Source organism: Lepisosteus platostomus, chromosome 21, assembly GCF_059453375.1.
Source record: "Lepisosteus platostomus isolate fLepPlt1 chromosome 21, fLepPlt1.hap1, whole genome shotgun sequence".
Classification (NCBI taxonomy): Eukaryota; Metazoa; Chordata; class Actinopteri; order Semionotiformes; family Lepisosteidae; genus Lepisosteus; species Lepisosteus platostomus.
Genome location: NC_142631.1, coordinates 10,419,545 through 10,432,152, shown reverse-complemented (window position 1 = coordinate 10,432,152; position 12,608 = coordinate 10,419,545). Strand labels below are relative to the sequence as shown.

General features: G+C 38.2%; 2 protein-coding genes across 4 annotated transcripts in view; one reads left to right on the top strand and one right to left on the bottom strand.

The window, feature by feature from the left end:
- The window catches only part of garnl3 (GTPase activating Rap/RanGAP domain like 3), a 141,063-nt gene that overhangs the window by 32,631 nt on the left and 95,824 nt on the right, over positions 1-12,608 (top strand). For all 3 annotated transcript variants that reach the window (XM_088614920.1, XM_088614918.1, XM_088614919.1), the window contains exon 2: positions 874-943. In XM_088614920.1, the coding sequence (XP_088471046.1) occupies positions 874-943 (70 nt within the window). The remainder of the gene's footprint in view (positions 1-873; positions 944-12,608) is intronic.
- Positions 1-12,608, bottom strand: part of ttll11 (tubulin tyrosine ligase-like family, member 11) — a 309,887-nt gene that overhangs the window by 223,227 nt on the left and 74,052 nt on the right. The window lies entirely within an intron of this gene.

Below are 12,608 nucleotides of genomic sequence, written 5' to 3'. Positions count from 1 at the left end.
TTTTAGAAATGAATTAATTTAGATCATGTATCATAACTGCAGCTGAATAAAATATCAAAGATATTGTTTGTGCTCGCAAATATATAAAATAACCCTATACAAACTGAAAACTGTGGAATATGGAAGGAATCACCCCATGCTACAGTATGTTGATGAGAAAATGATTGTTTCCATTGATTACATTACTTCAAACATGCATGAAATACGTGTAGTAACATAAAAAGTACATATTTTGAATTGGTCTCATTCAGTGTCATGATGTCACTGTGTGATTGTAGATTCTGCTGCATGCATGCTGCATTGTACAGAGAAATATCAGCTTGCGTGCCTAATAGTTTAATGCAACTGAGCATTTCTCATAAAAGCTGGATAGACATTGTGAAAGGGGATGTGCTTTAATAACATAATAATATATTGCCGAAAAAAGAAATATTTAAAGCTTTGATTTGGGGGTGGTGGTAGATTTTATTGTATCAGCAGGACAAGCTAGTGGCAGGGTCTGTCTCTCCCTGACTGCTTCAGAAGGACCTCAAATGCAATTACTAACCTGCTCTGGCCTGCAGACTGCCATCGATCACATAATGACTTAATATTTAATTTAATCATGGCCTCCCTTCCAAAAAGAGCCGGGGCATTTCAGCTGCAGCCCAGGGTGATTTGAATGCAGACTCATCCCAGCGGAGGATTCTGCCGGAGGATACGTGCCTGGGATGGTAGCACTCCGAAGATAGTCTCCTTGTTTTTGTGTTTTTTTTTGGACTGCAATGAAAATGATTTGCTCTCATTAGGGTGAATGGTGACTGGTGGTTGATTCCCGAGCAATGCTCATTGCTGCTAGCTATGTACCGTACTGATGAAGCGTTTCTGTTGCAGCTCTGCCTCTGAAGATCTGGGCTGCAGGCGGGGGGAATTCAGCAGAAAACACTATGGGTCTGTGGAGCTGGTAAGCCCTTGTTTTCTCCATGTGGCTCTTATTGAAACGAGGAGGTGAAACAAAAGGGCTGGGTTTATTAGTAGTGGGGCTGGGTTAGGGGTTGTTCCTTTTAATATGAACCTGTTTGCAAGTTACGTCATTGTATGCGGTTTGATTGAGTGCTCGATGTGATAAGGGGTTAAATGCGTAAAGAATAGAGAGATGTGGTATTCACCTGAATATAAAATCAAACGGTTGCTCTTCTGCACCTGAATTGCAGATACACAGACTTGTACAGTGAGAGCGGCTTTTATTTGCATTAACTGCAAACCTCTCAATGTGGAAGAAAGATAGATACCTGAAACAATGTGGAATTGTTGTTCATTTGGCTGATGCTTTTATCCTAATCAGCTTCCATTTGTACCCATTTACACAGATGGGTATTTCACTGGAGCAATCGGGATAAAGCACCTTGCTCAAGGGTATAACAGTAGCTCGTATCTAGGATCTGAACACAGCCTTACAGTTACGAGTCCAGAGCCCTAAGCATTACTTTACACTGCTGCTTCTACTGTCATATTAAAAAAGTGAGGATATTATATTTTAATTTGACTCATTATTGCATGTTGTGAGGAACAGAGCTTCTCATTTAAGTTCAGTTTTTGAAAAACAAAAAACACATTTCAAATAATGTACAATAAAATACTTTACAAATACACATCCCAGACTTGTCTGATTATCCAGTTTGCACCCTTCTTCCTAGTATTGTGTTTGCTCAGATTTGCTTCTGGAAGTTTAGAACAAGAACATATCAATTTTGTAAGGAGACAATATACATTTGATATCATTAGTTCAATTAATTGCTTATGAGAAAGACATGGGGTGGATTTTCAGCATGTTCATGTTTACGAGAACAGAATGGTTTCGGTAAAAGCGCAAACAAAATCCTGTTAAGGATGTAAAGCCGATGCAAGAGATAATTCTTCACAGTACAGGGACGTAGACATTTTTGTACTTTACATTTTGGTTTTCATCATTATATTGTTGTTTATTGTTTCATTCTGTATACTGGGTGAATATTTCCTGTTTTTATTATTAGCCTTTTCTTCATGTTGCTATCTAATTTGAGGTTGCCCTTTTGGTGCACTGTGAAATGAGATAGAAGAAAAGAAAAGCAGTAAAGACTAGAAACCACACTTCAGTCAGGTTTCCGTTTTTGAACCAAGCATGGCTTTGGTGGTTTGTAGCGAACTATAGAACAAAATCCTCTAAAGTTGTGCCCTAAACCACACAGAAATTATCAGCAACAGAAGAAGGAAAGTACAGTGTATACTATGCTGATACCCAATTGGAGACAGCTATATTTAGATGCTATTAGCGTATTATGACTTTATTATTATATGTTTGCATCTGTAAAACAACTTTTTATTATGCGTGAATTGGTGTGGTTTACAAAATAAATAAAAAGCAATTACACATTGTTTCTCAGCATTTGAATATATTCCAAGACGCACCTTTGTGTAGACTCGCTGGGAAACAGTACCTTTTTTTTACACTTTTACAGCTGTGAAAATAAAACATAGTAGATGCTGTCAAGACAGTGTGCCTGCAGAAATAGCGAGGTTGTGGCAAGTCGTTTTCTAACACAGCCCACTAAATGTGAAAGGTCAAGGGTTCATACATGAAGACTGATTCCTAGCTTCAGTTGTCAGGATTTCATAAAAGGAAGATTAATATGCTCATATGAAATGGAGATCTGGAAAAATAAAAGGCAGATTTTAAGAGCAAGATACTGTCCATTCATAAATTGTGTTGATCTAGTTTATGTATCATTTTTGTTTGGTATAGGCTATCCTTTTTAAACATCAAAATCAACAGTATAATATAAAAGACCATAATATAGAAGAACAAGAAATATTCCCTCCCCCTATTTGTGCATTATATTTTCAGTGGTACTCTATCGTTGTGAGTATTGTAAATCATGGAGAATATCGTCAGGGAAGCGATATGATAAAGAAAAACTGGGGGGAATCCATTATGAAGCTGTAAGAAAACTGTAATTAATGCCAATTTATACTGTTAAACCTTCATACAATTTATTATGATAAAATATCATTCATGATATTTCATAACTCAGAGGGCTTGCAAGAGCTTGATTTTTTGTATTCATTATGCTGAATGTGAAACTAATGTATTAAATTTAGTCACTTTTATTGGAGACATGCTCCTTTGAGGTACAGTATCTGATTTGAGTCTTTATTACAGTACCTTGCTGTAAAATCCCAAAAACATTCTGCTTTGCAGGGCAAAAAAATAGTGGACTACAGAGGATTAGTAGATCATGGAGACAACATGCATGCTATTTTTATTCAGTGATTTTGGAAACTTGCCATTTATTATGATTAAGACTTTTCTTTACTAATTTGGGTTTGCCAGACATACTGTATACAGATCAGCCCGCTGTGCTAAATCCATAGAAAGCTGTTAAAGATAATTTAATGATTCTGATTCTAAAGTGCACTTGTCTATACAGTATATGTCATGAAATAACCATTTTAAAAATGCCTGTGCTGGACTACAACAACGTGGATGTGTTGGTGATACAGTATATTTACAGGCAATATTTATATTCAAAGCTAGCTGTAGTGAAGTAAACTTAATTTGTACTAGCAGTGCCACTTTCCAGACTGCTCTTTATAGTTTATACTCAGAGTTCTGGTCTCATCCAAGATCAACAGTACTCCATGGCCAGGAATTAGATTTACAAGCTTGTACTGTGAAATATACACAATGCAGTAAATGTATGAGCTGTTTTCCCTATTTTTCCTCACAGAGAAATCAAGACCAATAATCTCAGATCCAAGTCTTAGGCTCACACAAAAATATATACAGTATACTCAAGTGAGTATGAAAGAATCTGCAAACTCTACAGTATGTACATTATAGACTGAAAGATCTATATCATAGAAGGCACATCCTTCTAAATTTGGGTATGATTTATGTCTGTGAATATTAATTACAGAATTATCTGCCAAATTCTCATTCTGCCCTTTTGCATGTAAGTCCAACAAACTACATACAGCTGTTTCACTCTGTAAATTAGCCATCTCTGAACAGTGACACAGATATCCAGGTTCTAGATGTATATATTTCAAGATGGTAGTCTTAAGGGACTAAACCTTTTTACTAATTTTCAGGCCCAGACTTCATGTACTGTGAACGTATGATTGGGAATTTAATGTAAAGTCAATAAATTTCATAGTAGATACTTTATTATTGCTTTAAAGCGTTGATTAATTTATTCATTAATTAGGGGACTGCTTAATTAAAAGGGGCTTTCAAATTTTAATTAAAATTATTGCTATCTACAGTATATGAAAATTCTATACAGTGGCATTTCTGTGATAGAATTCCAATTACCTCACCTAGTTAGGCAGATAACTATGTGTATCCTAGATGGTTTTATAGTAAAATTGGGTAGCGGTATAATTGTTTTGCTTGACTCGTAATATTAGTGTAAGCTTTTTCAGTGTAAGCTGTCTTTATTTAGTTCTCCTGTGTTTACAGTAGGTGCACTGATAAAAGGTAAATACATGAATAAAACTGTGACAGAATGCCCAATAAGATTCTTCAGAATGGCATGTTATATGCACAAGACATGAGGAAGAGATGTCTGGGACCACTTTCTGTCACTTAGACCATCAACCAGGAAATCTCTGCTGCAGATCTCACCAGGAAGGAAATATTACTGCAAACAAATGGGAAGCCATACACTTGATGGTAGTTTTTTTACTAGAATAGATCATTACAGGGTTAGCTGATCTTTTTTCTTTTTAAAAATACCTAACTAACTATTGTTAACACAGATCTACTCGCTCAACAAGCCTATGGATAGCCTGGATGGTCATCAGCTGTTCAAATTGAATCCATCTCTTCTTGGGGAATCTTAATATGGGGCAATTCATGTGGCTACTGCAATTCATGCAGCAATTTTGTACAGTTGTAAATGTCTGCAGCACTTTGACATATGTGAAACACATCATAAAAACACGTCACTGTCTCTGATGGTCAGTCTTCAGTGACAGTTCCACCTCCTGGATTATTCCATTATTTCTGTCAATGAGCAGATTCAACCTGTGCATTGTGATGAGGATTTACGCAATATGAGAATTCAGGGTGGGAAAATATTATTTTAAAAAAATATGATCACACTATCCAATAAACCACGTACAGTGGATATCAAAAGTCAACACGCCCTTATTGAAATTTCAGTTGTGTTGATGTAAAGGCTGAAATCAAGACAAGTCATCTCAGACCTTTTTTTCACCTTTGATAAGATCTTGTAACCAACAGTATTTAAGTGAAAAACAAATGGATCATTTTTAGGAAAAATACTTATATAAAAAATATATATCCACTGTATATAAAACACTTACATTAGTAGCTTTTTAGATTCATGTTGTTTACAAAATATGTTTTGAAAATATGTTCATCAAGCAATTCCAACATTTTCAAAAGGTTTTGTTTCTTAATGTACATACAAATTGCCACATACTGTACAGCTGCTTCTCAAAGCAAAAGCAGAAAAGTCTTGTTTTACTTGGTCAAGAGCTAAAAAAACGAACAAAATTATTTTTGTCTGTAATTACAGCAACAGTTTAAAAATGGCTGCCTTTCTTGCTTTTGCAGCATCTGAATTATCTAGTGATATTCCCTCGATTTCTGCAGAATATTAGCACTAGACACTGAAAGTTGACAAGAAATGTATTCCTCTTGCTAAGGCCTTTTCTCACTGTTACTTAAAAAATGAGCTAAGAGCTTTTAAAATTCAGCTTTGTGACCATTTTTACATGAAAACTGTACATTGGAATGACTGTTTTCTTCCTTCTGGTTGTCTGAGATAAACTTTGCCATTCATTCAAATCCTGGTCACAAGTAACCTACAAACAAGGGCAAGGGCATCGCAGCAACAGATAATTTATGTAACAGTTTGCATCTCAGAGTGAAGCCTTGCGGAGTCGGCTGGGATGCACACCGAAATAACTGAGCCCGTAGAGTATTTGTTGGAAAAAAAATGAAATTGCTATGTCAACATGCCAATATTCATAATGTCATAGGAAAGCAAATTATTTTTGTGAACCATCCTAGAACAAAACAGAAGGATAAGGAGGATGAGGGCAAGAAAGTAACCTTACTGTATTTGACCACAGACACAATTTTAAATGTTGTTTAATGTAAACACATCTGTTCAGGTAAGGATGGTTATTTTGCTTCCTATTATACTTGAGTAACCTCAATTATTAGCCCACAGAGCAATAGCAATTTGGCTTTTATAGTGGAGCAATTTTTCCACATACAAGAGATTAATCTTGTGCATGGCAGAGATCCTCCATAACTGTTCAATGTCTCAGTGGTGTCTGACTTACTCCTCATCTGTCTGTACACTCCTTGGTTAAAACACAGAGACCTGGGCTGTAATCATTCTCAAAACAATCAAATTCCAACCAGTACACAGCAGTATTGACTTTACGTATCATTTATAGCTGAAACCAAGTCTCTTTTGCATTATTGTGTTCCAAATGTGAAGAAGGATCACAGTACAATCCCTACTGGATCTCTGTTATAGAAAAAATGGCAGATGAAATGTAATTTAGAAAACATACCATGAAAGTAAATCAATACAGCTCACCACTCCTACACACACACACAATCCCTGCCGATTCCAGGGAACAGTGGAGGTATACAATCCCACTTTTGTAATCTTAATAAACTAGGACTATTCTATCAGAAGGAAGAAATGGAATATCTAGAGAGAAAACACAGTGTTTTGATTCTAGCTTTTTTGATGTGGCAGCCCTATGTCAGCAAAACAGTTCTCCCCTCAGACATTCTGTAGAATGGCACATTAAGGTTTGAATTATTCATGTCCTTCATTAAATGGGTGAAAGGCAGCAGTAAGTGAAGAAGTCCTATTGCAGCAATGTAAGAGACACTTTATGGTAGTGCAAAATAACAGCTGTGCCTAAAATGTACTGTATGCTTTCCTAGTTCAAAGAAAAGGTGCCTATATCTATGCATTTGAACGATACAGTGACAAAACAAGGGCATTTTCTTTCTTTTTTTTATTTTGTGGGCTTCAGTGTAGTCAAAGTGAATCTACCCTTCTTCATCATCAAGAGATTTTGTGGCTGCAGATCCAAAATGAGTTAGGAAGAATATTATCTTATAAAGGTTTCCCCTTCTGTCACTAAACAGTCTGTTTAGTAACTACAGTATATAGAAAAATAAATCATTTCAAGAAAGATGCCAATAAATGCTTTCAAGAAAACAAATCAAGATGTGGTGATTTGTTTTCCTTACTGTCTCAAATGCGGTCCTGTCATTAACCACCGAACCTCTCCTGAAGAAAGTTGTTGATATTTCTTGCTTTTCAGCTTCAGCTGACGGTAGCCAGCTCGTGTTTCAGGGCTTTAGCGCTGTATTTGAGCCACCAGCAGTTGTATTTACAAATGAGTTTCCCTGACACTGATGTGTCAGCATCACTTTGGGGGATTTGCTCATACTGTGCTGAAGATACACGAGCTGGAGAGAAAGCGGAGAGCTTCTACGAGTTCTGCCACAGCCATGTCCTGTCATTACCCATTGCATGGTGAGCAGTGAAGGACTGGCCTGGGGATAGAGATGGAGTATAGCTGACTCAGGAATTTCCCTCATTTGACCTTCATGCTGCATATCTTATGGGGGCATTAGTTGACTGCAACGCAAGCCTATAAAGACACATAGCACTAGAAATATCCGGTTTTAGCAGGGGAATCGCCTGGCTGCACCACTCAAAATGCAGCACCAGACTGTAAAAGACAATCAGCACTAGAAGTAGTCAGTATGCCTGAGATCCAAGCAAGGCACCAAACAAGCAAAAATATTTAATGTATTTTGAGGTTTTAAATCAGACAGCAGTGCTAAGGTAGGTACGGTAGGTCCCTTCTGAGGCCAAAAAGGCCCATGGGGAATGGGGGGCAAGGGCCACCATTTTTCTTGGCCATCCTACACTGGAGGTGATGTGGTCAGCATCACGTTCCGCCCGGCCTATTACCCCTGGAAGGAATAACCCCCGGTACTCATTTGGAAAGGAATTTGGAAGCAGTCTGGAAGGAATTAGAGAAAGCTACATTGCTTGCCCCTACCTAGGATTGAACCTGGGACCTTCCAGTCAGGAGCTAGACGCCCTTGCCATCTGAGCTAACACGGTTCCTGAGCAGTGCTTAGGAGATTTAAAAGGTGCAAGAGAAATATCTATAGCATTGCTAATTGCGGTCTTCAAAGACACTTCAAAGAGTCGGCAAGTAACGGGCTATAAACCGGTCTGCTATTTATTTCAATGAACACTTTCAACAGCATCATACAGAGATTCTCCATGCCAGGAGAGATTGTTTGTCCCATTTCATACCAATTAGTTTCACTACACATATTATTGACTTTGTCATGTAATATCTTAATGACAGCCATGAAGAAGTGGCTGAGCCAATGGGCTTTAATTGCTCTGGAGTGGAGTGCTTTAGTGCTCTGTGTATCTGGTGTATCCTATGACAATAATTACATTGAGTCTAAATTCATCACGATGGAAAGCGTTTAGGTCCTACACACCGTTTGTGAGACATTCCATAACACTTTGACATTAATGCTGACTGAATGAGATTTCTTACAATCCATTTTACGTTATTCTTTTTTTTTCAAATATAACCTTGTTTTCTTTTACACTGAAACCATTTTCTACAAATTCAGAAAGGTCCTTCAAAGTACTGGCCAATATACTGTATTACAGCAGTTGATCAGACTCAACAGTGGGTATTGAGGTGAGATATGCAAAGAATATTCCTTCAAACACCGGCTCCAAAAAGTAGTACTGTAATGTATGTACTTCCGTATCACTGACAATATTGTTTTACTCTTTTTGTGATTTTAAATGTTTTTTTTAAGAATGACTTTTCCTGTCTTTCTCAATCCTTCCAAAGATTTATTAGAATTACTTTTTGATCTGATGTTTATGAATGATTTCTGAAACCAAACATGGCTTTATAGCACATTCAGATTTTTTAGAATGATTTTCTTGGAATCGAAGCATTTTAAAAAACACATCTTAAAGAAGTGTCACAGGATCCAGTTGAGCAGTATTATAAATAATTTGGATGTGTCAAGTTTGGAATTATTTTCCGCTTGAATGAATATGGTAGTTGAGCCTAGTGTTACTGAGCAGATGTATATATGAAGTGCATGTTAAGATAAAAAAGGTATAGACATTATTGAGAGCTTAAATCTTTAAACATTTTTTTTTAAATATGTATGGCCAAATATTTATCTTTTTAGGTTACAATCAAGTTGGCATGCAATTTGTATATTTTCTTTAGTTATTTATTACGGCATAGAAAAGTTATTAGAGAAAAATAATTGTTTGATTGCATCATACATTTTGTATACTTCTTTTCCATTTAAATGTCAAAGATCGCTGTCATCTTCAATGCAACTGGTGCTGACCTTCATTCACGTTGAATCATAGACCTAGTGACAGTGTTCTATTCAGAAACATATTTGCATGTTGCTCCATTTCCTTTTGGAGGCACCTGCACAGACTTTTCATCACATTCTCATCCAAAGCACTGCTGGTCCAACTGGCTGCTCGGCTGATTAGAAACCATTCTCCAGCCTCTCTGATTTCTGCACTTCACACTAACAATGCTGAAATTCCTGGTTGCCAAGTTGCTTTCTCTTTCTTCACTGACATTGCAAATTCCTCCTGCGGTGATATATATATATGTTTCTTTCACATATACTGTATATTGTATCTCCTATACATACAGCACCTATACAGTTAGAAATGGACCAAGAACATTCTCTCCCTCTTGACAAAATGACCCCATCACTGGTTACCCCTAACTGAGCTTTTCAGCATACAGGACAATGTTACAAAATTTGGGGATACTTTCAGATTTCTTGTCTGAGTCTTCAAATAATGTACATTCCTCCTGATATTTTCATGGGCACATTGTGGCGCAGTGGATAGCACTGCTGCCTCACAGCCATGCGACCCTGGGTTTAATCCCATGACCTGGAGCGCTGTGTCAAATTTGTAAGTGAACCCCGTGTTCACACGGGTTTGCTCCAGGTGCTTCGGTTTCCTCCCACAGTCTAAAGACATACTGGCAGGATAACTGGCTTTCTGGAAAAATCGGTGCTGGTGTGAGAGTGTGAGTGTGTGTAGCAAAGTGTTCTTTCAGGACCCTATGCAGAAGACACAATCCGGGGTAGAGTGAGGAAAACATGGGGGAAAAGGCATGCAGGGGTCAGGAATGAAAACAGGGGGCGTGTCCATGTTCGGGGGAGGTGTGGCCGAGGCAAACAGTCCGAAACTGAGTCCAAAGGGAAATCCGAGACAAGGCAAAAGTCCAGAGCTGGGCGGTCCATCCGAGATGAAGACAAAGGGAATTAAAAACGGGAACCGGGTCAGAACTGGCACAGGAACAGGAACTAAGAAGTTGAAGGGACCTGGTGCTCCAGATCCCGGACTCGCCTGGTACAAGAACCAATGCAGAGCCCGGAACAGAGTGAGCATCTGGCTTTTAAGGTGGGTTGAAGAGGAGGCTGGAACAAGGAGCAGGTGTACAAAATCAACTCAAAAGTGAAAGAGCTGGAGCACCCTTAAGGGGGGTGTGCCATCCGGGGTGTATCCTGGATCCTAGCTTGCCTCCTGCCACCCTGAATTGGATGAATCAGTTAGAAAATGGATGTATGATATTTTCACAGTGTTCACGCACAGTTTTGTTTTCTATGCGTGTCTGTGTACATGCACATGTCAAATGAACACAAATATAAAACGTCCCACAAAGAGAACTCTCTGGGACACAGTTAATCTGTGTGAATGCCACATTAACTAGCTTGCTGGTTGCATTCCCGAAAGTGAAGGTCAGGTCCCTCAAGTATATTACATTCTTTTGACGGTGCTACAGAAGATGAATATGTCATGGAACAAATAAGCACAATATTGTGTTTGCAGTATTCGATTTAATCAACAAGCCTCTTCACAAACATCTGGTCGCCGTGCACCTGACAGCCTTGAGCTTGGGAAAAGCAAGCGAACTAATTATAATATGATAACGTGCTGTTACTGTTTTTTTGAGTTTCCATGGAACTACCACCTTTTTTTCCCTTTTCAGCAAAGTTCCATCAGATATACTGTATACTAACATGTGTTAGTTATCCTCTTTGTAGGCCACTTCTGTGTAGGGTGATTCTGGAAGAAAATATCTTAAATAACAGTGCCCAGCTTTATGTGCATTCAAGAGTGCTTGGGCAGGGTTAACCCCTATGTTGGTCCATCAGGTACAGCTCATTTTGTGAATCGGAAATCGGTTTTATCTGTGTGGTGCGTAGTAGCATGTTCTGAGAATGAGCAACTGGACTCGGAGTACTGTAGCATTCTGTGACTTCAAGTCTTACTAAAACCTACTTGAAATTTTACATTCCAGAATTAATACCCTGACAAGGTTTTATACAGTCCACAGTCATGATGGCTTCACTCATTCACTGCTTTCCTTATGAGGGGTGTAGAGGGATTGACACTTTGGACCTTTTGACTCTTAACTCATTCCAGAAGCAGTAGAATAACAACTAAAACCTACATGTTAATGGCTGATTGGAATTTTCCTTACCCCCTTCCAAACTGGTAATAGAGCAATAATACTTGTCATAATAAACAAGAAAACCTTGTAAAAAGGGATGAAGGATTATTCTGGAGCTGCTTAACGACATCATTATTTTTGGCTTTTCCTTGACCAGGTGTAGTCTCAGGGGATATTTGTGGTGATCTCTTTTTAATACTCCCACTTTGCTTTCTCCTTCTGACACCTTTGGGCCTCCGAGTGTTGCTCTGTTTTCCAGATCTTCTTCCTCCTTTTGATTTGTTCGAGGGCCATAATCTCTTAGGAGCTGATCACAATGATGTATTTCTTCATGCTTGGTTTTATCATATCTTTGAAAATCCTCCCTCTGTGCCATGATTGCCTTGACTTGAACTGAGGAGGCTTCATAACTCACTAGAAAGCAACACAATGCTTCTTAGGGGACAACTGAGTGTTCAGATTAAAAATCAGAGTCCCTGATTTTTGTGGAATAGCATTCCGGAACCTAGAAGCAGAATGGTTTGTAGCCTGGTCTAGGGAACACATAAGAAACTGCATGTAAGAACCTATACAGTATGTACAGTACTGACAAAAGAACAGTAACAGATAAACAGTGAAAATAGTGAACATCTATATTTTATCATGATGGCAATAGAAAATATTCCGATATACTATATTCACTGCTGTAGGGACTTGTTGTTCATTAGGAAATTCCTGTAAATGGGAGCCAAAGACATTTGGTTTGAACCATATCACCCCCCTGCCAACACTCTCTCCCACCCAGTCCATTAATGCTACAGAACTGATACGAGATATCACTCAGGGTTCAGCTGCTGGCACCAGTCTTTTGATTTAGAGCTTCTTATCTCACATCCCTGTCATCTAGGCCAGGCTGTAACGAAAGTTTCAGACGTCTTAAAAGGGACCTCTTCCCTCACCCAGACAGGTTAGACTATACAAAAGTCTATTACTTTTCTGAGCCTTTTTTTTCAGATATTAATGATAGCCTTCTTAATCGTTTT